Source organism: Molothrus ater, chromosome 24 (genome assembly GCF_012460135.2).
Source record: "Molothrus ater isolate BHLD 08-10-18 breed brown headed cowbird chromosome 24, BPBGC_Mater_1.1, whole genome shotgun sequence".
Classification (NCBI taxonomy): Eukaryota; Metazoa; Chordata; class Aves; order Passeriformes; family Icteridae; genus Molothrus; species Molothrus ater.
Genome location: NC_050501.2, coordinates 4,112,636 through 4,135,516, shown reverse-complemented (window position 1 = coordinate 4,135,516; position 22,881 = coordinate 4,112,636). Strand labels below are relative to the sequence as shown.

Genomic DNA, 22,881 nt, shown 5'->3' with positions numbered 1-22,881 from the left:
TGCCACAACGGCCAGTGAGCACGGAGATCCCTCCCAGGCGGAGCCGTTACTGCTCCCCGGCCCCGGGCAGGGGCCGAGCCAGCCCCGCTGCAGCCGAGGGCACCGAGAGCCGGTCTGACGGCGCCGGGCGGCTCTGCCGGTTCCCGCCCGCACACGGGAGATGCTCCGGGAGACGGGCGGAACCGAAACGCCGCCACTTGTCCCCGCGGCGGGGCCGGGCTGCGCGGGTCTCGGGGCTCGCCGTCCCCCGCATACAGACCCCGATGCACGGGGTGAATCTCGCAAACCGGCCCGGGGGGCGGCCGGGACCTGGCAAAGCCCCCCGGGCCCCCCGACCTGTCCCGTTCTACCGCGCTCCGCCCCGTCCGGTGGGCGCAGGACCGCCTGCAGCGCGCTCCGCCCCGCCGCGCCCATCGCGGGGGCTTGGTGCACCGGGGCCGGGCCGAACCGTGCCGTGCAGATCCCGGGAGCCGGGCCGGGCCATGCCGTGCAAATCCCGCGAGCCAGGCCGAGTCATGCCGTGCGGATCGCGGGGCCCGAGCCGTGCCGTGCCGTGCAAATTCCAGGAGCCAGGCCGAGCCATGCCGTGCAAATCCCGGGAGCCGGGCCGGGCCATGCCTGTGCGGGGCTCTCCCAGCAGCGGCGCTGGGGCTGCGGCTGCTGGTGCTGAGCGCGGCGCTGGGCGCGGGGGCAGCCCGGGCTCAGCCGCCCCCCTTCCCTTTCTGGGACCCCTCTCTGCCCTGGCAGCGCCGCCTCGACGACCTGCTGGGCCGGCTGAGCCCCGCCGAGCTGGTGCTGCAGGTGAGGGGGCGGCGGGACCCCCCCGGGGCCCCCGCGGGACTCCCCGCTCAGCGCCGCTGCCCCGCAGGTGGCGAGGGGGGGAGCGATGGGGAACGGCCCCGCGCCCCCCATCCCGCGGCTGGGCATCGCGCCCTACAACTGGAACACCGAGTGTCTGCGAGGCGACGGCGAGGCACCTGGATGGGCCACGGCTTTCCCGCAGGCGTTGGGGCTCGCCGCCGCCTTCAGGTACCAGCACCGGGGACCGGGGGTGTGGGATGGGACCTGGTGAGACAGGTCCCCCCTTGCCTACGTCGCCCTGACACCCCTGTGCTGTTCCCACAGCCCAGAACTCATCTACCGTGTGGCCAACGCCACGGCCACCGAGGTGAGAGCCAAACACAACAGCTTTGCTGCTGCTGGACGCTACACTGACCACACCGGGCTCAGCTGCTTCAGCCCCGTCCTGAACATCATGAGGCACCCGCTGTGGGGGAGGAACCAGGTGCCAGCTTGGGCGGGTGATCCCTGGCTGGGATCACACCACAAGGGACCGTGGCTGACCAGCTGGATGTGGCCATGGCTTGCCAGGCTGTGGGGATGTGGGGACGGGGCTCCCAAAGGTGACCCACCTGTGCCTCGGACAGGAGACCTATGGGGAGGACCCGTTCCTGAGTGGGGAGCTGGCCCGCAGCTTTGTGCAGGGGCTGCAGGGCCAGCACCCCCGTTACGTTAAGGCCAGCGCTGGCTGCAAACACTTCAGCGTGCACGGAGGCCCTGAGAACATCCCCGTCTCCAGGCTAAGCTTCGATGCCAAGGTGAGCACAGCGGGGCAGGGGGTGTTATTAGGGCAGGGGACACTCCAGGTGCTGACCCCGCTCTGCCATGGTGCTTGCAGGTGCTGGAGCGGGACTGGCGCATGACCTTCCTGCCCCAGTTCCAGGCATGTGTGCGGGCTGGCTCCTACAGCTTCATGTGCAGCTATAACAGGTGTGGAGCATGGCAGGGGCCACGTGGGCTGGGCTGCCCTTGGCATGGCCAGTGCCCCGCTCTCCTGGCTGCCCCATCCCCTCTCCAACAGGATCAACGGTGTCCCCGCTTGTGCCAACAAGAAGCTGCTGACGGACATCCTGCGTGGCGAGTGGGGCTTTGATGGCTACGTGGTGAGCGACGAGGGGGCTGTGGAGCTCATCATGCTAGGGCACCACTACACACAGAGCTTCCTGGAGACAGCAGTTGGTGAGCTCAGGGGCTGGGCATGGGGTCAGTCCCCAGGCATGACACAGCCATGATGGGAGTTCTCCCTTCTCCCTGGCACGGCAGCCTCGGTGAACGCTGGCTGCAACCTGGAGCTCTCCTATGGCATGAGGAACAACGTGTTCATGCGCATCCCTCAGGCTCTGGCCATGGGCAATATCACGCTGCAGGTGAGCCGAGGGGAGTGGGACCAGGGGTGTGGGCAGAGAGCCTGGGCTGTCCCTGCCGGGCACAACTGAGGTGTTGGGGTCGGGGTCTCCACAGATGCTGCGTGACCGGGTCCGGCCCCTCTTCTACACACGGATGCGTCTGGGGGAGTTTGACCCCCCAGCCATGAACCCCTACAGCTCCCTGGACCTGAGTGTGGTGCAGAGCCCCGAGCACCGCAACCTCTCTCTGGAAGCTGCTGTCAAGAGCTTTGTGCTGCTGAAGAATGTGCGGGGGACACTGCCCCTGCGGGCCCAGGCCCTGTCCGGCCAGCGCCTCGCGGTGAGCCCCTGCAAGGGGGTGGGCAGGAGCACATGATGGGTCCAGTGCAGGGCACACAGGTGTCACAGGGCTGCTGGTGCCCACCCTCACCCCTCTGCCCTCTGCAGGTCGTGGGTCCCTTTGCTGACAATCCCCGGGTACTGTTTGGGGACTATGCACCAGTGCCGGAGCCTCAGTACATCTACACTCCCCGGTGAGACAGCGTGGTCCCACCTCATGTCCCCCTCTCCTGGTCACTATTCCCCTCTTCTGGGCACTGTCCAGGGCTGCTGCTGGAGCTGCTTGGCCCTTGGCTGGTGGCCAGGCAAGGGGGCTGTCCCCATTGTGCCCCGACCCTGGGGCACAGCTGCCCCTGTGTCCTCTGCTCTTCCCTGGTGCAGGAGGGGGCTGGAGATGCTGGGGGCCAATGTCAGCTTCACAGCAGGCTGCAGTGAGCCATGGTGCAAGTGGTACTCACGGGCAGAGCTGGTGAGGGTGGTCGGGGCAGCTGATGTGGTGCTGGTCTGCCTGGGGACAGGTAGGTGGGAGTGGGAGGGCACTGGGTGGGCACTGCCAGAGGAAGGGGAGTGCTCTAGGAGAGAGGGGCTGCCCATGAGCCACCTCTGAGGTGGTCGGTGCCCCTCTGCCCTGTCTACCCACAGGGGTGTAAGGGGCTCTCCCTTGGCTGTCCCCACCCAGGGGTAGATGTGGAGACAGAGGCCAAAGACCGGAGTGACCTGTCCCTGCCAGGGCACCAGCTGGAGCTGCTGCAGGATGCTGTGCAGGCGGGTAGGGGCTCTGTGGCACCTCAACCCACCCAGGTTTCCCTCATCCATGGCACACCCTGGGGCCATCCCAGCAGTGCCACTACAGTGGCACTGTACAGAGGTGGCCTCTCAGTGACAGCCACCTCCCTGCAGCCGCTGGGCGCCCCGTCATTCTGCTGCTGTTCAACGCGGGGCCCCTGGACGTGAGCTGGGCTCAGGCACACGACGGCGTGGGGGCCATCCTGGCCTGCTTCTTCCCTGCCCAGGCCACGGGTTTGGCCATTGCCAGGGTCCTGCTGGGCGAGGCAGGGGCCAGCCCGGCTGGCCGGCTGCCAGCCACTTGGCCTGCAGGCATGCACCAGGTAAGGCCAGGGTTGCTGGTTGCACCCTTAGCCTTTCCCTGCCTTGCTGGCTGGAGCAGCTGCGGGGTGCAGGGCTGTGGTTCTTGCCTGTGCCCGCCCAGCCCTGCCCTGTTCCACTGCCCTTGTCCCGCAGGTGCCACCGATGGAGAACTACACCATGGAGGGACGGACATACCGCTACTATGGGCAGGAGGCCCCGCTCTACCCTTTTGGGTACGGGCTGTCCTACACCACCTTCCGCTATCGGGACCTGGTGCTGAGCCCCCCAGTGCTGCCCGTCTGTGCCAACCTCTCTGTGTCTGTGGTGCTGGAGAACACAGGGCTGCGGGACAGCGACGAGGTGGGCACAGCTGCTCTGCACTGATCTGGCTGTGTGGGGTACAAATGTGCCCGAGCTCCCCCTGCAAGGGAGAGTCCCACTGTGCTGAGTCCCATCCCTCCGTGCAGGTGGTGCAGCTGTACCTGCGCTGGGAGCAGTCATCCGTGCCAGTGCCCCGCTGGCAGCTGGTGGCTTTCCGCCGTGTGGCCGTGCTGGCCGGCCGGGAGGTGAAGCTGTTCTTCCAGGTGCTGGCCGAGCAGCGCGCTGTCTGGGCGCAGGACTGGCGCCTGGAGCCCGGCACCTTCACCCTGTTCGCCGGAGGGCAGCAGCCGGGCCAGAAGACACGGGCGCCCTCGGAGGTGCTGAGCGCACGGTTCAGTGTCACCGGCACGGCCCGGCCCTTACGCACGTGTTAGCGGCGGGGGTGGGCACAGGGTGCTGTCAGAGGAAGGGATGGAAGGTACTCCGTGTGCCGCGGGCAGTGTGGTGCTTCTCTGCCCTGCAATAAAGTGCTGGTGCTCCGTGGCAGCTGTGTGGGGCCTCCCCTCCATCCTTCCCGGCGCAGCGCTGGCATCTCCCCGGAGCAGGACCGCGCTGCCCTGCTCGGTGCTTTCACCCTCCTGCCCTGGCTGTCCCACCCCGAGGCGCTGCTGCTGCAGCCCCACACCCTTCCCGTGCCCCACACCGGCCTCGGGGCAGCGGCCGCCGGAGCCGCGTGTGCTGCGGCCACACGTGCCTGCTCCTCCCGCTCTATTTATAACCGCAGGGCTGCCCCAGCGCATTCCCTGCGCCGAGGGAGCGGTGACTGGCAGCCCTGCGAGGCTCGGCAGGGCAGGGGCTGGCCCTTCTCCTTCCCAGGCCGGGATGCTGCAGGGAAGGGGGCAGTGTTTGGAGCGAGCAAGCCCTGCGCTGGCCCGAGGGACAGATCCAGCCCTGCAGCAGCTCGGGGGCTGTGAAACAGCGCTGGGATGTGATTCTGGCAGCAATGCTGGCGGGGAGCCGGAGCTGGGCAGGAACTCCTCCGGATGGTGTTGGAAGACTGTGATCTCCTCCAGCCCCAAGGCCGGAGGCCAAGGTGGGGGCGGCGGGGAGCGCGTGGGGCTGCCCAGGCCTGACCCCATGACATCAGGACACTAATTACAGATGCGGCTTGGGATAATTACAGAGCAGGCGCGAGCTGCGGCAGGGCAGGGCGCAGCCCGCTGTGGCTCAGCCCATTGCTGGCCCATTTGTCACTGACAGCCACAGGGGATTGTTCTGCAGCAGCTGAGATTTGCCATGGGCTGTGGTGTAGCCCCATGGCAGCATGCTGGGTGTCTGGTTGTTGCCCTGATATGCTTCTGGAGATGGGTTCCTATTGCATGCATCCATCCACCCCAGGACAGGACACAGGGACAGACACTCATTCCCAGGGTCCGGTTGGGTCACTGCCCCATGGCTAGAGGGAATCAGCTGGAGTGCTTTGGGGACAGGAATTCAGAGCAGCCCTTGTGGGCACCGTGTCAGAGCAGCAGGGTGGGAGCAGCGTAGGGCCAGGGCAAAGTCCTGGGGCTGAGGAGAGAGGTGGGAGCAGAGGGATAGGGAGCAGGTGGAAATGGGTGGGATGGGGTGTCCCACACAGTACTTTGCTCAGAGGTGCTGGCAGAGTTTATTTGCCATCCTTATCCCTGTTTGCTCCCAGACTTGCACAGTGTCAGCTCCTGCTGGCAGGGCTGAGCTGTGGCTGTAGTTATCCTTTGACTTTGGAGTGCTGATCCCTCTGGGTCCCTACAGTTGGTATCAGGGCCAGGTATTGGGCCTGAGGGTGCAGCCCCCTGCCCAGACTGGCCCAACAGAGCCATGGCAGTGTTGCACCCCACGCTACAGGGCTGAGGAGCACAGGGAGTGCTGGGGCATGCTGCAGCCAGGGCTGGGTGCCGTGCTCATCATGAGCTCATCGGATTTTCCATCAGCTCAGGGGGGGCAGCTGTTCCCAGCACCACGGGAACGGTGGGGCTGGACCCAGGAACCCCAACACAGCAGGTCTCTGCCTGCAGCAGTCATTGATCAATCCCTGCTTGTATAAGCCCATCGACTTGGGCTGGCATGGCATTCATGAGCCCTCTCATGTTGCACTGTTGGAGCATGGCCACAGGCCCTGTACACCCATGGTTGCCCCTTCCTCACCATGCCCCTGCTCCAGACTGACCCCTCTGTGGGGAGAAGGACCATGGATGTGGCTGGATCCAGTGCCAGGCTGTCCCAGGGCCTTGAGGTGCTCATCTGCTCCAGGTGATGCTGTGGGACCCACAGGCAAAGAGGCTTTGGAAGCCACCCATAGTCACCCTTGGAGCATGTCATGGAGTGGCTCCAGTCCCGTTCTGCCAGATCCCTTGTGTGCCATGGAAATACAGAGCTGTGGGGCTGCTGCAGCCCCTTGGAGGCTCAGCCATGCAGCAATGTGAGTGGGGCTGTTCCCCTTTCCTGTGCCAGGCATATCCTGGCTTTGTGAGTTCTTTGGGACATTGCTCTCCCTGCCATCCTCCTGGGGTGCCCAGCTCCCAGAGCTGAGGCTTGGCCGTGCAGCATTCCCTGGTGGGGAGTCAGCTGGCAGGCGAGGCTCTGGGAGTTTCAGGAAGCCTCTGCTCTGTCTGGTGAGGTGGGAGGGTGCAGGGCTACAGGCTGTAGGAGGGTGATGACTTTAGGGTGATTTGGGGTGTAGGGCTACCCCTGCAGCATCACAGAGTGGGGCCGCCCCGTCTGCTGAGGAGCTCCTCATCCCTGACTCAGGGGAATGCACTTCCAAGGAAAAGGGCTGGGATTTCGGTAAACCTGTTTGCCTGGTAGGTGAGGGAGGATGAGTGGCAGGGGATCTCCTGGCCTGCGGTGACATCATGCCCAAAACAGGCATCTCTGATGGGTGCTGCCCGCAGAAAACTAACTTGGTTCATCCACACACCCAGAGCCGGGCACTGTGCGGTATGCCTGGAGCAGGCTGGCCACGAGGTGGACAAGGACACGTCCCTGCCTCCCGGTGCCCCTGCAGAGCCTGGAGCCGTGTTCCTTCCACTGCTGGTGCTGCCCACCCGTCCCCTACCCCGTCCCCTACCCTGGCCGTGCTGCTGCATTCCCGTCCAAGCAGGGCCCAAAGGGGTTTCAGCGCTGAGCGGGGGCCCTGCTCCTGCCCGGGGAGCGGGAGAGGCCTCTGTTGTCTGCCGGTTACCGGGGCAGGGTGGGATTCGGGCGGGGGGAAGCCCCGCCAGCGGAGGCGGCTGCTGGCGGTGACTAAGGCTCACGTGTGACGGGGAGCGGGGGAGCAGCAGCTCCAAGGCCTCTCGAACAGCTGAGGTGGGGCTCGGAAACGGCAAATCGGTGTCTTTTTGGGGTGCCTGAGGCTGGGGCAGCCGGTCTGGGTGATGCTGGCTGTGCATCGCGGTGCTGCTCGGGGCGGGGCGGGTTTGCTGCGGGGCCAGCGCTTCGCGCGTGACCGGAGCATCGTAAAATGTGTGTGCGAGCCCCAAAATCTGGGAGAGCAGGGGCTGGAGGCGGGCGAGTGGCCGAGCAGAGCTGGGGGATGCTGAGCGCTGCGGGGACAGGCCCGAGGCGGGAGTGACGGGCGCGGGGTCCCAGCCGCGGCTGCGGGAGGAGCGGCGCCGGCTCGGGGCTGCGGGGCCGCGTCTGGAGCCGGGGCGAGGCGGAGCATCCCCCGGCCGCTCCCCCCGGCCGGGGCCGCGGGGCCGGGGCGGGGAGCGCCGAGCGTCCTCCCCCGCGGGCCGGGGGGAGCGGGGCTGGGCCAGCCCCTGCGCCTGCCGCGCCATGGAGCGGAGCTGCGCCGGGCGGGAGCCGCAGCCCCGGCCCCAGCCCCAGCCCCTCGGTAAGGATCCGCGGCGGCGGCGGCGCCGGTACCGGCTCCGGGGAGTGCCCGGGCCCCCTCCCGCACCGCGGGGCCGCAAGGAGTCGGGGTGCGGGATGCGGCCCGGGGCTGCGGGGTCTGCCGGGGGGTGCGGGATGCGGCCCGCTGTGCCGGCGGAGATGCGGCGGCCGGGTCCGCGGAATGCGGCGGAGCGGAGCGGGGCGGCGGCCCGGGGAGGTGGTGGAGGAGCCGGGGGGGGCGAGGGGGGGGAACGCACTGCCGGGGCCGGGGCGGCTTCCCGGGAGGGACAAAGCCCGGGCACGGCCCTTCCATCTTGGGGAGGGCCGGAGCGGCCCCGGCCCCGCCGCCGGGGGGGTGCAGCGGGGCTGCCCTTGGGAAGCCCCGGGGGTGGCGGCGCCGGCGCCGCCCCGGCTCGTCCCCGCCGGGCGGTGGGCGATGCCCCCGGTGGGAGGCACCCGCTGCCCCCAGCCCGCCGGGGCCGCCCCCTCCCCGCCGCGTGGACTCGCGGCTGGTCCCGGCAGGGCCGGTCCCGCTGCCCCGGGATGAACCGGGGAGGGCGGCGGCGGCGGGGCCGCGCTCGGAGCCGGGGTTGGCGCTGCCTCTCGGGGCTCCAGCGCAGCGCTCGCTGTGACTAAGCAGAGCTCCGCGGAGCCGCTTCCCACCGCGGGAGGAAGAGGAGAGGCGGCTCCCCTCCCCCTCGGCCCCAGTGCTCCATCGCCCGGGCTCGCGGACAGGGAGGGATGGCTGCGGCTCCCGGCGATGCTGAAAACCGGCGGCTCCCGCACCAACCGGCCGCGGGTCCTGCCATCGCTGCCCGAAGGACGCGTCCTGCGCCAGACATGTTGTCTGAGTCCCGCTGTCTGCCCCCGCCGCCTTCCCGCTCGCCGTGGCCTGCCCACTCGATGCTGTGGCGGCCCGGGGACCGGGGCTGGCTGCTCCCGGCCGCCCTGTGGGTCACCGGCTGCTCTCCCGTGAGCACAGAATGGTGCTGAAGGAGCACGGACGGTTTTGCACCATGTCCTCCTTCAGGGACCATCCCTGCCCTGTCCCGTGTGGGTGACCTGCATGACTGGGCAGCCCGGGCTGCTTCCTGTCCTGCTGCCTAGAGCGGCTCGGAGCCACCAGCAGGGATGGGATTTCACTCAAGGGGTCGGGACCCACCATGTGTGGGGCAGCCAGTGGCACTGGAGGCCAGCAACTCCTGAAGGGCAGCCAGGGCAGGGTGTGACCTGCAGAGCTGCCCAGGTGGGCAGAGGGATGCGGTGTACCAAGGGACAAGGACCAAGGCAGGGAGCAGGCAGAGGTTTGTCCTTATCCAGGTTTCCCTCAGCTTCTCCAGCCCTTCTCCCTTGGCACGGAGGAGAGGGAGGGCGAGCTGGTTGCCCGCCAGTGCCTGTGTTTGGGAGCAGCAGCTCGAGAGTTCTCCCAGCGCAGGAGCCGCTGCTGCGAAACCGTCAGAGCAACGTGATGCGACGTGCAGAGTGGTGATGTGACAGTCCCGTGGTGCCATGTCCAAAATAGTTAGCACAGCTCTCGCTCCTTGGAGGGCTCTGAGCAGGGTCGGGCAGCCCCACAGGCAGCCTGCTGGGAAAAGAGCCGGATCCTGCATGGCCCCAGCCCTGGTAGGTGCCACATCCGTGTTGTGAGGCACTGGACCTGTTTTTTGGGGGTACTGACCTGCTCCCCAAGGGGCTGGATGCTGGCAGGCTCGGAGCCCCATGCCCTGCCTTCCAGCCAGGTTTCTGTTTCTCAGCATGATGCTAGCAGACAGGTTTTCGGGAGCGCGCCTGGGCTGGCTGCCCTGGGCACTGGTGGCGCCGCATGGGTCGCCCCAAGGACGAGGGCACCTCCTGTCGCCACTGCCAGTGTGCCAGATGGATGGTGGGCAGGTGTTCCTGCCCCTGCCCTCGGGCTGGTTGGGCTTGCACGGTGACCACAGCCACGGTTTGCTGTGGGGGTGTTGGGGCAGCAGCAGCAGCTCCAGCTCTTTCCTTCATGTGTGTTTTAAACCCTGGAAACCCCCTGGCTTTGGCCTTGCTCTCACCACGAGATCCCAAGTTCCCCTTGCTGCTCTCCAGCTCGGCGCGTCACTGCTGGCTCACGGGAGCTCAGTGACCCCTGCCCTGGCCCAGGGGCTGGTGCAGTTCCCCATGGCTGCCCCCATACCCCTATCCCAGAGCCTTGGCAGCACACAAGCCCTGGGAAGGAGGCTGGATATGCCTCTTTCTCCTGCCTGGCACCTGGTTGTGCCCTAGCAGGGGCCCTGCTGCCTGTCCCCTCCTGCCCTGCTCCAGCCTGTCCCCCAGAGCAGGGCTCTGGGCAGTGGTGGGGCACTGTGGCTGAAGCCCAGCCAGCTGCCAGCTGTGTTTCACTGGCTCCAAGGTGGCGGGGAGAGGAGCCAGCCATGGGTGACAGTGCCCGTGTGCCTGGGGACAGGCTGCAAGTGGCTGTCCCTGCTGAGGACAGGGTGTCATTGCTGATGGCGGCTGCCAGGGTGGCACTGGCCACCCCTGAGGCAGGGGCTGCTGGCATTGCCCATATCTCCCTGCCCAGGCATGTGAGCCAGCACTGAGGGTGCGTGTCAGTGCTGTGCCTGCAGGCAGGACATAGTGGGGACATGTTGGGAATGTGCTGTGGACGTTCCAGGGATGTGTCAGGAGCACTTGCTCACTGTCCCTGTCATCCAGGTGTGAGGGTTGCTGCAGCACACTGGAATCCCAGGAGCTGGGTGGGACAGGGCAGGGCTCAGCCCCAAGGCCCATCTGAGTGCTGAGCCTGGGGTGGAATCAGGGGCAGCACTGGGTCTTGGAGCACCTCCAGGGCTTGGAGCATCCTGGTGCATGCCACAGTGCTCTGGTGGCCTCAGGCAGAGTGGACACCAGCACCAACAGAGCCATCCCTGCTCTGTGGCCACGGCTGCCTTCCTGCTCTGCACCAGGACCTGCTGGCAAGGAGAGACCCAGGAACCCATCCCCATGGGGCTGCTATCAAGGCAGGGGAGGCAGCTGGGAACAGCTGCATCAGGGAGGGCCTGAGGGTGTATTGCACACATGGATGTCCCCAGGGCTGTGGGGAGCAGCTCTGCAGGGCCGGCAGTGGCTCTTTGGGCTGGCCTCAGGGTCATGTCCTTGGCACAGCAGGGACTCCTGCCATGGCCAGGGTGGCTGGGCACTGTGACACCAGCACCTTTAGGTGGCTTTGCACCACTCAGCAATGACCTCCAGTGCACCATCAGCCCTGCTGATGCCCCCTGCCCTGCTGGGCATGCGGAGCTGCCTGTGGCTGCCCTGGCTGTGCTGCAGAGCAGGAACACAAGGATACGGAGCTGAGGGGAGCTGAGGTGACATTGGGCGGGTGCCCCCCCGTCGTTTTGGGCAGTGCCCTGCAGGGACAGTTAACGAGGGCCGCTGGTCCGAGCAGCGCCCGCGGGCCTCGATGTGCTCTCGCTTCACGGCACCGGGATCTGCCTGCGCCTGGCTGAGCATCCCTGGCCATGTGCCGGCCAAGGAACCGCGCTGCACCGGGCACTGCCAGGCTGGAGGTGCCGCTGGTGCTCGGTGGCACGGGCACCGGTGCCAAAGGGACTCGTGGGAGGAGCGGGACGGGCTGGGTGCTGCAGCACCGAGGGCAGCACCGCGCCCTGTGCTGGGCACGGCGCCGTCCCGGTGGCAGCACCATGGGGCTGGGTGCTGCAGGGCAGCCGTGCCTGCGTGTCTGGGGGGACGGGAGCTAATCCGTGTGGAATGCCCCGGCCGGGGGAGAGGGGACGCCCGCGCCGCCTGGGCGCAGGCAGCGTTGGGTTTCAGGGCAGCTGCCGTGCTGGAGCAGCGACAGGGACAGATGGCGGCAGGGCTGGCCCTGCCCCACCTTGGGGTCTTGGCTGGGCCTGGAAGTCTTGGCCGTGCCCACAGCCCTGCCCTGGCCACAGGTGCTGTTTTCTCTCTGGCCATGGGGCAGGGCAGATCCTGCCCAGGGCTCTGTGCCTGGCTGTGTGGAGTGGCAGGAGCACCCACTGTCCCCTGCCAGTGCTCCCCACACGTCCAGGGCTCTCTGAGGTATTTCCATCTGCTCAGGGGATCAGCCTGGCCTTGATGCTTTCACACCCTGTGGGCAGCACTTGGCTGTGCCGCCACAGTGGTCCCAGGGTCACCCCTCCCAGCTGGTACACACGCAGTGACACTGCAGGTGCCATCCTGGGATCTGGCACCTGGGGGCTGCCAAGCCCTGCTGCCTGTGGTTGCCCATCTGAGGCAGCCCTGGGGGAACACAGCAGGGCAGCCCCCAGTCCCAGCCCCTCATCAGACCGACGGCTGCCTCGCAGGGCGCAGCTCTGGGGCCGTGGGATGTGCAGGATCGGGGCCAGGGGATGGGCTGGCTTCCTGCAGCACAAAATGCCCGGAAAGTCTGCGGGGGGGCCGGGGCTGCCTGTGTCCCCACGGACTCCAGGGTGGGGGAACCCTGTGGCACAGCCCTGGCCTGGGGGGCTGCAGCAGCACCCCCAGCCCCTCTCTGGGGACCAGGGGAGCTGGGGTGTGGCCATGCTGTCAGTGCAGGGGGCTGGCAGTGCCCAGTGCCTGTGTGGGCAGCCTGGGCTGACCCTGGCTTGGAGCACTCCAGCACGGGGTGGGTCAGGAGCTGTGGGGTGGGTGAGCAGCCGTGGAGTGGGTGAGGAGCGGCGCCGGCTGTGTTTGCAGAGCCCACACTTTGCCCCTTGCTGAGGGTTGTGGAGAGCTCTGCAAACACGGCTGAGCCGTGTGTGACATCAGCTGGTGGTGGCTGCTGGTCACTGGGGTTCTGCCATCCTCCCCTGGAGCCAGGGGCTCACTGCAGTGATGTCCATGGGGCTGGAACTGTGTGTCCTGGGGTGGGTCTGGCATCATTCTGGCCGGGAGTGACAGTGCTGCTGCTGCATAGGGGTTGGAGTTGGGATCCTGGCAAGTACTGAAGGGTTTGTTTGCAGAGGGCTGATAATGGGGGCCGGGGGAGTCACCACCACTGTTGTCACTGTGGACTCTTCTGACACCACTTCTACAGAGGGCACGTGCCATGGCATTGCCAGGCGCTGGCACCGCGTTGGGCTGTGCTCAGGGTGCCCAGGGGTCACCCAGAACGGGGGACATCCCCCAGGCTGCCCCAGGGCCGGCCTCACGCGGGGAGGGGGCTCTGTCTGGCAGCCTGGTGTGCATTCCTGGGCCATGAGTTCATGGCTGCGGGTCCGTGGGGGCCACGGGCTGTCACGGTGACGTCAGGCCAGGCCCGCGCCCATCCTGCCTCCGGCCGCGCCGCGGAAGCGCTCGACGTCCTCGTCCCCTGGGGAGAGCGGCAGGGGAGTGTGGGGGTCCCTGTGCCCCTGGGGGGTCTCTGGCCCCGTGTCCCCCCACGGCAGGGCCGGGTGGCAGCTGCCAGGGGATGAAGGGCAGCTTTGTGGTGGCAGTGCCTGGCGGAGCCCGGCTGTCCCTCTGTGCATTGTGCGCCCAGCGCCTGGCACCCGCTGTGGGTGCCCCCAGGATTGGGGCAGCAGCAGCAGCAGGGCTGAGGTGGGGTCCCACTGCCCTCCCTGGCCTTGCTCCTGAGGGTTGTGTTTGGGGGGACAGGGCTGTGTCCCCTGAGAGCTGTGTTTGGGGAGGATGGGTCTTCCACAGGCTTCCCCACCTGAGTGACCTTGTGTTCTGCTCTGTCCCTCTTGCAGGGAAGCCACCATCCCCGATGGGAGACAGCGTCCCCCCGCCCTCTGTGCCACCCCCTACGCCTGGGGGTGCTCTGCAGGGAGAGCGCAGCTTCCCCCAGCATGACCGACCCGGCCCTCCGGATGTCATCCCCTCTGAGAAGACCGTCCCACCCGTCCCTGCAGCCATCAGCCCCTCTGAGAAGATCATCTCGCCCATCCCTGCAGCCGTGCCCCCCTCCCGGCAGCCCGTGTGCCCCCCGGCCCTGCTGCCCCCCTCTGAGAGCAGCAGCCCCCCGCAGCATGACCGACCCAGCCCTCCAGCCGTGGCACTGCCAGGACAGCCCATGTCCCCCAGCCCTGCCACTGTGGTCCCCTCAGCACAGAGTGTTCCCCCCCGGGGTGACCAATCCCCCCCTGGACCCCCCAAGCCGCCTGGGATGGAGCACCCCAAAGAAGAGGCACTGTCCCACCCCACTGGCCAGCCTGTCCCCGTCCACGCTGCTGCCCCGTGCTCCCCGGAGACGCTGCCCCATGGGAGCCAGCCCCCAGCCCCAGCTGCCACCGAGGGGGCCCCTCCTGATGCCAAGAGCTCCCTGGGTGCCACAGCTGGGCCCTCAAAGGATGTGAGCCCCCGGAGCAGCCGCCCCTCAGCATCTCCTGCTGCCAGCCCCCGGCCCAAGCAAGGTGGGTGCCAGGAGGTTGTGGTGCTCCAGTGATGCTGCACCCTGTGGGCACAATTGATGCCTGGTGGGGCTGGGCACTACCCTGACGGTGTTTCCCCTCTGCAGATACCCAGAAAGCCCAGGCAAGGCACAAGCAGGCGAAGGAGCGGCGCGAGGAGCGGGCCAAGTACCTGGGTATGGAGCTGGGAGGGAAAGTGGATGGGGGGGAGGCAGGGGCTAAGGAGCTTTGCTGGGTCATGGGCAATCCCATTAGCTGTGGTGAGCTGAGCCTGGGTGCGAACTGCAGTGCTGGCAGCTCTGCCCACCAGGCACGCCACTGATTCCCTGGCACATTGCTGACCCCCGGGCACACCACTGACCCCTACACACACCACTGACCCCCAGGCGCCCCACTGACCCCCCAGTACACCACTGACCCCCGGGCACACTGCTGACCCTCGGGCACAGCACTGACCCCCAGGCACACCACTAACCCCTAGGCACACTGCTGACCCCAGGCATGCTGCAGACCCCCCAGCACACACTGTTGCTCCCTGCTTTGGATACTCCCCGGGTCTGTGCAGGTGCCACAGCCCTGGTACCTGGCTCTGCCATGTGCAGGCAGCCCCAGCAGCCCCAGAGTGGCTCGGGGCAGCGGGCGAGCAGGGCCCCTGCGCTGAGCATGGGGCCTCCTTGTCCCCGCGCTCTTTCCACCCTCATTCCCCCATTGTTCACCGCGCGGCTCGGCGGGCTCCCGGCGGGCTCCCGGCCTTCCTTTTGTCCTGGCCCAAACCCCTCCCTCGCCGGCCGGCCCTGATGCTGCCTGCCCTGCCTGCCCTGCCTGCCCTGCGTGCCCCGGCCGCAGCCGGCCCGTGGCCCCACGCCACCCGCATGGGCACGCGGTCCCAGCACGGCGCTGCCCGGGGCTGTGCCTCCGGTGCCACCCCACTGCTCCCCACAGCTGCCAAGCGGGTGCTGTGGCTGGAGAAGGAGGAGAAGGCGCGGCTGCTGCGGGAGAAGCAGCTGGAGGAGCGGCGCAAGCGGCTGGAGGAGCAGCGGCTGCGGGCGGAGAAGCGCCGGGCGGTGCTGGAGGAGCGGCAGAGGCAGAAGCTGGAGAAGAATAAGGTGGGGATGGGGATGGGTATCAGGGGGCTGGGGTGGCACGTGGGATGCAATCCCTGAGGAGTTCTCGTGGCTCCAGCAGCCCTTCAGGAGATGCTTCATGAGCCCTTCAGGAGCTGCCCACTGTACCCATCCTCTGCTGCCCCTCCTTCCTGGTGCAGAGCCTGCGCTGTGCCCAGCTTCTTGGCACGTGTGCCCTGGCCAGGGCAGGCATCACTGTCCTGTCCCCCTCCAAGCACCCCCATCGCTGTCATGGCCTCAAGCTGGGAGGCTCTGGCTGGCCCCAGCCCTGCTCCCTCAGCTGCTGAGCTCAGCCTGTCCCTCTCCCTCGGGCAGGAGCGCTATGAGGCAGCAATCCAGCGGTCGGTCAAGAAGACGTGGGCAGAGATCCGGCAGCAGCGGTGGTCCTGGGCTGGGGCCCTGCACCACGGCTCCCCTGCACACAAGGATGGTGAGTGCTGGGCTGGGCACAGGCACCTGGGGACCCTGTGGCTCTGACAGCCGTGGGGGCAGCTGGGCATCTCTCTGCCAGCCTTCAAACCCAGCTCAGCCCCACTTGGTGGGGCATGCTGCCGTCACTCTGGGCTGTGCTGGGGACTGATGGGGCCCTCTGGCTGTTCCCTGCTCCTGTGGGGCTGGGTGTAAGCTGGAGGCTGTGTGTCACAGTCCCTGTTCCACTCAGAGACTTGCCTGGGGGCAGCCCTGGCTGCCTCAGCATGCCATGGCCACGCTGCCAGGTGTCCAGCAGCTGTGAAGAGCCCCTGGCCCCAGGGGCTGTGGGGCTGCACGAGGCCTCTGCAGGCTCTGGTTGGGGTCTGTGCTGCGGCGTGTCCCCTTGTCCCCCAGCTGGGTAGGGACAGTGCTTGGCCCCTCCAGGTCCAGTATGGAGGTGACCATGGCTGTGTGTGTGGCTGCAGAAGCTGGTCCTGCTCTGTGAGGGCTTCTTGGGGACACCCTGCACGATTCAGCACTTGGACAAGTGGAGGTCTCCACTGTCCCCTGACTGCTGTGCTGTGCTGGCAGGTGCCAGCACTGTCTGGCATGGATGGTGACATAGGGGAGAGCGCTGTGTCCCTAGGAACTGTCTGGCCTTCACGTGCCATGGGGCAGGTGTTGTGTTCTTGGCTGTACCTGGCCAGGCTGTGTACAGGTTCCTGGCTGTATGTGGCCAGGCTGTGTACAGGTGTTGTGTGCCAAGTTGTGCATACTGGCACCAGTGCTGTGTGTACAGGTGTTGTGTGCCAGGCTGTGTGCACTGGCACCGTGTGCCCAGTGCTGTGTGTTCAGGTGTTGCGTGCCCGGCTGTACCTGGCTGGGCTGTGTGTACAGGCTCCACATTCTGGGTTATCCTGTCTCGGTGCCATGTGTGCCACTGTGGCTCGTGGCACGCTCGGGGTGTCTGTGGTGCAGCACCTGGCAGGGTCTGGCAAGGGGACACCTTCCCCTGCCACTTCCCATCGGGATGTGCTGCTGGAGCTGCTGCCAGCTGTCACTCACCAATCTCCTGTCTCCACCTGAGCGCCCCTGGCTGTTTGTCCAGAGCAGCCAGGCAGGGTGGGGAGATCCCAGCTACCTGTGGAGGTGCTGCCAGCCACCAGCACTGTCCTGGGAGTGCCATAGTGACCCAGCACCGGTGTGATGTTGTCTCATGTCTGTCTGGACCTGCTGCCCTCACCCTGCTCCCCCAGGGTGGATGCTCATCTGGTGCTGCTGAGGTCCCCGGCCACCCGCTCCCAATTCCCAGGACTGTGTTTGGGAAACCTGTTGTAGCAGGGCCTGGGAGCCTCCCTGGCTCTCTGAGGATGAGATCCCTGCATGATCCCAGCATGACCCTGCAGGGTTCAGACACTGCCATACTGAATGCCAGTGCTGTGTGTCGTGTCCCCAGACACCAGTGTCCCCTCTGGCCCTACTCTGTGCCGTGTCCCTGGATTCCAGCATCTCCTGTCCCACTCTGTGCCGTGTCCCCAGACTCCAGCATCTCCTGTCACATTCTGTGTTGTGTCCCTGGATTCCAGCATCTCCTGCCCCACTCTGTACCATGTCCCTGGATTCCAGCATCTCCTACCCCATTCTGTGCTGTGTCCCTGGACTCCAGCATCTCCCCTGGTCGTTCCACTTCTGCCCCAGTGCCCTGGCACGTCCGTGCATGCTGCATGTGGGGGGCCCAGCCCCGGCCCCGGGACCTTAATGCCCTTGTGTCTTTTCCCTCCTCCAGGTGCGAGCCGGTGCTCGGTGTCCGCTGTAAACCTCCCCAAACACGTCGACTCTATAATCAACAAGCGGCTCTCCAAATCCTCCGCCACCCTCTGGAACTCTCCCAGTAGAAGTAAGAGCCCTTTGCGTTTGCCCCAGCGCAGGGGGCACAGCCAGGCCCCCGCTCAGTGCTGGGGACCCCCGATGCCAGGGTCCCCCATCCCCAGGTGCCTGCGGAGAGAGGAGAAGCCGTTTGCTGTTTGGGGGAGGAGGCTGGAACCGGCCGGTGGCTCCTTGAGGCTGTGTGGGCTGGGAGGAGAAGGAAGAGGAGGAGGAGGAAGAATGGCTGTGTGGTGGCAGCCCCATGGGGCGCCAGGATGAGGATGGGAGCTTGGCTCCCTGCCCCAGGGCGGCTCTGGTGGGTGCTGGTGCAGCCACAGAGGGGCTGCCTGTCACCTGCCCTCCTGGGGCTGGGCACGGTGCCAGTGCCCCCACAGGCTCCTGAGTGCCACAGAGCTCTGTGGCCGTGGTGGTGCTGCAAGGTCATCCTGGCCCTGGGAGCGCTGCCCAGGGCTGCAGCCATGCCAGAGGGATGTGTCCAACAGAGAGATGTGTCCAGTGCTGGGGCTGCTGTTGTGTTTCGGGGTTGCCTGGCGATGGGCTCCTTCCCGGACGGGTATAAATAGCCAGAGCAGCTGACGCCGGTGGCTGTGGTGACGCAGGCAGCTCCCAGCACCCTGTGCTGGGGCTCAGCCCAGGGACAGGCACCTGGGGGCTGTCAGCACTGCCCCAGTGGGAGCAGCATCTCCCTGGGCCTGTGCCAGACTTGCCACCCTGTCCCCCTGCAGCATCTATGGCTCTGTGCTCTCCCCTCCCAGCAGCTGGTGCTGCCCCTGGCCTGGTGCCCAGTGGAGAGGGGCAGAGGGGCCCTGTCTCCACGTGTGGTTCCCATGCGCCGCAGGGTGTTTGGTGACGTGCTGCAGGGCAGCCAGTGGCAGCTTGGTGCCCAGCTGAGCCAGCTGTGTGGCCAGGCATCGCCGTTCCGTGGGTGCTGTAATCCTGGCCTGGTGATTTAGCACAGCTCCCGTGGGATGAGGGCACACTGTGCTGTCCCCCGGGCAGCTGGCATGTGCCAGGGCCTCGGTCACACAGGGCAGGGGCACAGAAGGGTGCCATTGCTGGGCAGAAGGAGAGGGCAGAGCAGGGGGGCTGCTGTCACCAAGGTGGCACCTGGCACCACTGGTACATGGTGACTGCAGTGTCCACAGGACACAAGGGCGCCGTTGTCGTCACGCCACAGCGCCGTCCACAGGCACCCACGCCCACCCATGGGCATGGCCCTTCATCCTGCTCAGCTTTATGGGGCCGTGGGGAGCCCTCCCCAGCACGGCCAAGCTCTGGGCACTCCTGGAACTGTGCCTGCGCCGTGGTATTGCTGCAGACACACGGCTGCTCCCTCCCAGTGGCGGCTGCGAGAGCAGGACTGGAGTCTGGAGGTTTGTGGTGCACTAATGGCCCCTCTCCCTCCCCAGACCGGAGCTTGCAGCTGAGCCCATGGGAGAGCAGCATCGTGGACCGGCTGATGACGCCCACCCTGTCCTTCCTCGCGCGCAGCCGGAGCGCCGTGACGCTGGCTGGGAATGGCAAGGAGCAGGGTGAGCCCCCAGGGCTCAGGGACACACGAGTCCTGGCACAGGCAGCCAGGATGAGTGAGCCTGGAGTCAGTGGGCATCTGCCATTGGTGCCGGCTCCATCCTGACCCTGCTCACTCCTCCCCCAGTGCCCGTGTGCCCCCGCTCAGCCTCCGCCAGCCCCCTCAGCCCCTGCCACAACCACCGCCTGCCGCACCGCTGCTGGGAGCGCCGGAAGGCGGCCGCCGCCAGCCCTGATGTGACCCCACGCCGCAGGACCGAGCCCTCGCCTGTGAGTGCCACCTCCCAGGGGTGCCAGGGCAGCTGTGAGGCACGGCGTGGCTTCTGGCCAAGCCCAGCACCCAGTGCTGACACCATCTCTGTCTGTCCTTGGCCGGAGCAGAAGAAGAAGGAGAAGAAGGAGAAGGATCGGGAGAATGCCAAGGAGCGCAGCGCCCTGTCCCGTGAGCGCAGCCTCAGGAAGCGGCAGTCACTGCCGGCGGCACAGCCCCGGCTCCTGCCTGCGGCTGACAGCAGGTCGGGACCCCCACCCTGAGGCTTCCCAGCCCCTGACCCCACCCGAGGGCTGCCCCAGCCCGACTAACACTGTCTCTTGCTCTGTTTGCAGCCCCGGCCCCAAGAACCGTCCCTCATCCCCTGCTGCCCCCAAGAACCGTCCTTCATCCCCTGCCACCCCCAAGAACCGTCCCTCATCCCCTGCCACTCCCAAGAACCGTCCCTCATCCCCTGCCACCCCCAAGGCCTGCCCGGCGTCCCCCAGCCCGGCCCTCAGCTCTCCCCACAAGCCGCCCCTGCCTCGAAGCGTCCATTCCTCCCCCAAGGTGCGGGCCAGGGCTCGGGAGGAGCGGGGGGAGCAGGAGGGCCAGGCGAAGGCACGGGAGAGGAAGGAGGAGGAGCGGGGTCCGGCACCCCCAGCCCTTCCCGAGCCCCCCAAGGTGCCCACAGAGCCGACAGCAGGTGGGTACAGTGTCACTGGGGAAGCCACAGGGCTGGGAGAAGCCAGAGCAGCCCTGACGCTGCCTGCCTCCCCCAGGCCCCCCAGTCCCTGCAGTCCCCGGCCCTGTGCCGGCCAGCCCCCCAGCCAGACCCCCTGCTGGCACCACGGACCGGGAGGAGGCTGCCCGGCTGTTGGCGGAGAAACGACGCCAGGCCCGGGAGCAGCGGGAGCGGGAGGAGCGGGAGCGCCGGGAGCAGGAGGAGCAGGAGAGGTGGGTGTTGTCCCCTTGGCCCCCAGCCCCAGGCTCCTGCCGTGCTCAGGGCCCCCTCCCCGCAGGCGGGCGCAGGAGGAGCGGGCACAGCGGGCGGCCGAGGAGCAGAGCCGGAGGGAGGCCCTGGCACGGCAGCGGGAGGAGGAGCGGCGGCTGCAGGAGGAACGAGAGGCCCAGGAGAGAGCCCGGGCTGAGCGAGAGGAGGTGGAGCGGCTGCAGAGACAGGTGGGGGTGACAGAGTGTGGGGAAAGGGGCTGCAGGAGGTGGGGGGCAAAGGCAGGGATGGAGGAGGAAGGTGGGGACGTTCTCCTGTGATTCACTCTCGTGAGAACCAGCCCAGCCCCTCAAGGCCCAGGGTGGCAGGAGGGAACATGGGGCAGGGCTGTGCTGAGCTGTCCGGGCAGCACATCCCCACAGTCCCTGCCCCATCCCTTTCCCCCCATCACATCTCATCCCTTCCTGCCCTGCTGTGGCACAGAAGGAAGAGGCCGAGGCGCGGGCGCGCGAAGAGGCTGAGCGGCAGCGCCTGGAGCGGGAGAAGCACTTCCAGCGTGAGGAGCAGGAGCGGCTGGAGAGGAAGAAGGTGAGGCTGGGGGGCATCTCCAGGCATGGGGCTTGGCAGGTTTTTCCCTGGAAGGGGTCCTGCCTGGCACCAGGGGCAGGTCTGGGTGGTCAGGGCCGTGTGTGAGTCCCTGTGTGACTGCAGCGCCTGGAGGAGATCATGAAGAGGACGCGCAAGTCGGACGCAGCAGACACCAAGGTGGGAGTCTGTCCTCTGTCCTGGGGCACAGGGGATTTGGGCACTCAACAGAGCCCTCCTGCCCCTGCTTGCAGCCCCTCACAGCTCTCCTGTCCCTGCAGAAGAAGGACGACAAGAAGGTGGTGAACGGGAAAGCAGCCGAGCAGGAAGATGCCCCAGGTGTGTGGGCACCCCAGGCTGCTTCCCCCAGCCATGCTCTGGCCCAGGCCATGGCTGAGCCAGGTTCTGCCATGTCCTCAGGCCGCGAGAAGCACCTGGGGCCAATCCCCAAGGCAGAGGAGCTCCCGGAGACAGAGACCCCAAGCGCAGGGACGCCGGGGGGAACGAAGGGCTTGGTGGGCGAGGGGCTGCAGCCAAGGTGAGACACCGTGGGGGCACCGGGCAGGGGCCAGGGGGTAACGGGGCTGGGGCTGAGCCCAGCCCTCCCATCCCACAGCTCCAAGGAGGCGGCAGCCCTGGTGAACGGCGTGCAGCCCGGCAAGCACGAGAACGGCTTCTCGGGCAGTGAGGGCTCCAAGGAGCTGCGGGATCTCTCCCACCACGGTGGCAGCCCCGGCAGCATCATCCCCTTTGGCGACAAGGAGCCCTTCCTCAAGCAGGCCGTGGTGAAGCCCCCGCAGGTGACAGGTGAGCAGCAGGAGGGGTGTGGGGGGACACTGCTGTGAGCAGCCCAAGCTCACACTGCTCTCCCCACCTGCAGAGGTGCTGTGAGGGCCTGGCTGATGTCCCCAGGGGCCAGTGCCCGCGCCCTGACCCCAGCGGCCCACGCAGACCTGTAGCTGTCGTCACAACACGACCCTCGCTGCTCCTCCCGGGCACCCTGGGGCTGCAGGGCCCCGGCGAGGACGCCTGGCTCCTCTCTTTGTTCTCGTTTTTATTTCGTTTGTTGGGTTTTTTTTTTTATTTTAAATATGCACCTTATCAGACTGACAGCCCACCCTCGCAGCCCGCCGGAGCCGCCCCAGACGTGTGGTGTAATGATGTAGTTATTTAACTCGCTGGGTACAACGTCTGTGAATACTGTAAATAGAGCCGGCCGGGCGTGGGGATGCTCTGGGGGGCTCGGGGCAGGGGGAAGCCGTGTCACAGCTCCCGGTCCCCACGTTCCCCCGCATGTCCGTGTGTCCAGTGTCCCCGGGCCCGGCCGGCACCACGCTGCTCTGTGCCCTTGTGACAGTGTTATGCATCCAGACAACCTTTGACAACAATTAAAAGTGGACAATGCCCTCGGCGTGCGTCTCTGTGTCCGGGGAGGGGACTGGGCTGGGGAGGGGACTGGGCTGGGCTGGGCTGGGCAGGGCAGGGCAGGGCAGGGCGCTCTCCCGGCCCCCACAGCAGCGGGGCAGGTTTGCCCCCGTGCCCGGGGTCGCCCCCGGAGCTCCCAGCGGTGCCCGCTCCATCAGCTCCGTCCCGGCGATCGGGGGAAACCTCATCCCAGCGGCCCCACCCGCAAGCAGGGCTCTATCCCGTGGCTGCCCCTTCCCTCCCAGGCCCTTAGGAGCCGCACGTGGGACAGACCGGGAGGGTTACATTAGGGCTGGACGGGAGAGGGCCCGCAAGGCCCCTTTGGCGAGGCCCGTGCCGCGCCCTGGCCGCCCGCACGGCGAGGGAGGCCGCTCCCCGTCACCGCCCCCGCCGCCATTTCCCGCCCGCGGTGCCGCTCCCCGCCGGAAGGGCTGCGCGCACTGCCGCGCCACGGGCGGAGGAGGAAGTGGCGGAATGGCGCGCGCGACGCCCGCCGGGAGCTGTAGTGCGGCGGAGCCGCCGGCTTGGGGGCGCGCTGTGCGGGCCGGACTACGGCTCCCGG

The 22,881-nt window shown here is 67.3% G+C and overlaps 2 protein-coding genes across 4 annotated transcripts; both read left to right on the top strand.

The window, feature by feature from the left end:
- Window positions 1-263: 263 nt before the first annotated feature.
- On the top strand, window positions 264-4,478 carry LOC118695366 (uncharacterized). The gene is made up of 15 exons (XM_036396879.1): window positions 264-272; window positions 379-801; window positions 869-1,029; window positions 1,126-1,285; window positions 1,428-1,598; window positions 1,679-1,770; window positions 1,862-2,019; window positions 2,104-2,207; window positions 2,302-2,526; window positions 2,634-2,719; window positions 2,907-3,043; window positions 3,205-3,294; window positions 3,426-3,634; window positions 3,768-3,974; window positions 4,082-4,478. The coding sequence occupies exons 1-15, from the start codon at window positions 264-266 to the stop codon at window positions 4,367-4,369; spliced, it is 2,520 nt and encodes an 839-aa protein (XP_036252772.1). The 3' UTR covers window positions 4,370-4,478.
- Window positions 4,479-7,262: 2,784 nt separating this feature from the next.
- On the top strand, window positions 7,263-22,305 carry MAP7D1 (MAP7 domain containing 1). Of its 3 annotated transcripts, none has more exons than XM_036397134.1 (18): window positions 7,263-7,280; window positions 13,496-14,158; window positions 14,263-14,331; window positions 15,098-15,261; window positions 15,595-15,709; window positions 17,477-17,587; window positions 18,987-19,109; window positions 19,235-19,377; window positions 19,489-19,622; window positions 19,714-20,063; window positions 20,140-20,314; window positions 20,380-20,539; window positions 20,793-20,897; window positions 21,021-21,074; window positions 21,176-21,233; window positions 21,315-21,432; window positions 21,511-21,701; window positions 21,775-22,305. In XM_036397134.1, the coding sequence occupies exons 2-18, from the start codon at window positions 13,513-13,515 to the stop codon at window positions 21,783-21,785; spliced, it is 2,727 nt and encodes a 908-aa protein (XP_036253027.1). In that variant the 5' UTR covers window positions 7,263-7,280; window positions 13,496-13,512; the 3' UTR covers window positions 21,786-22,305. The 3 variants fall into 3 exon arrangements, with proteins under 3 accessions (XP_036253027.1, XP_054373177.1, XP_036253025.1); XM_036397132.2 differs by lacking the exon at window positions 7,263-7,280 and adding an exon at window positions 7,374-7,806; XM_054517202.1 differs by lacking the exons at window positions 7,263-7,280; window positions 17,477-17,587 and adding an exon at window positions 7,373-7,806.
- The last annotated feature ends 576 nt before the right edge of the window (window positions 22,306-22,881 follow it).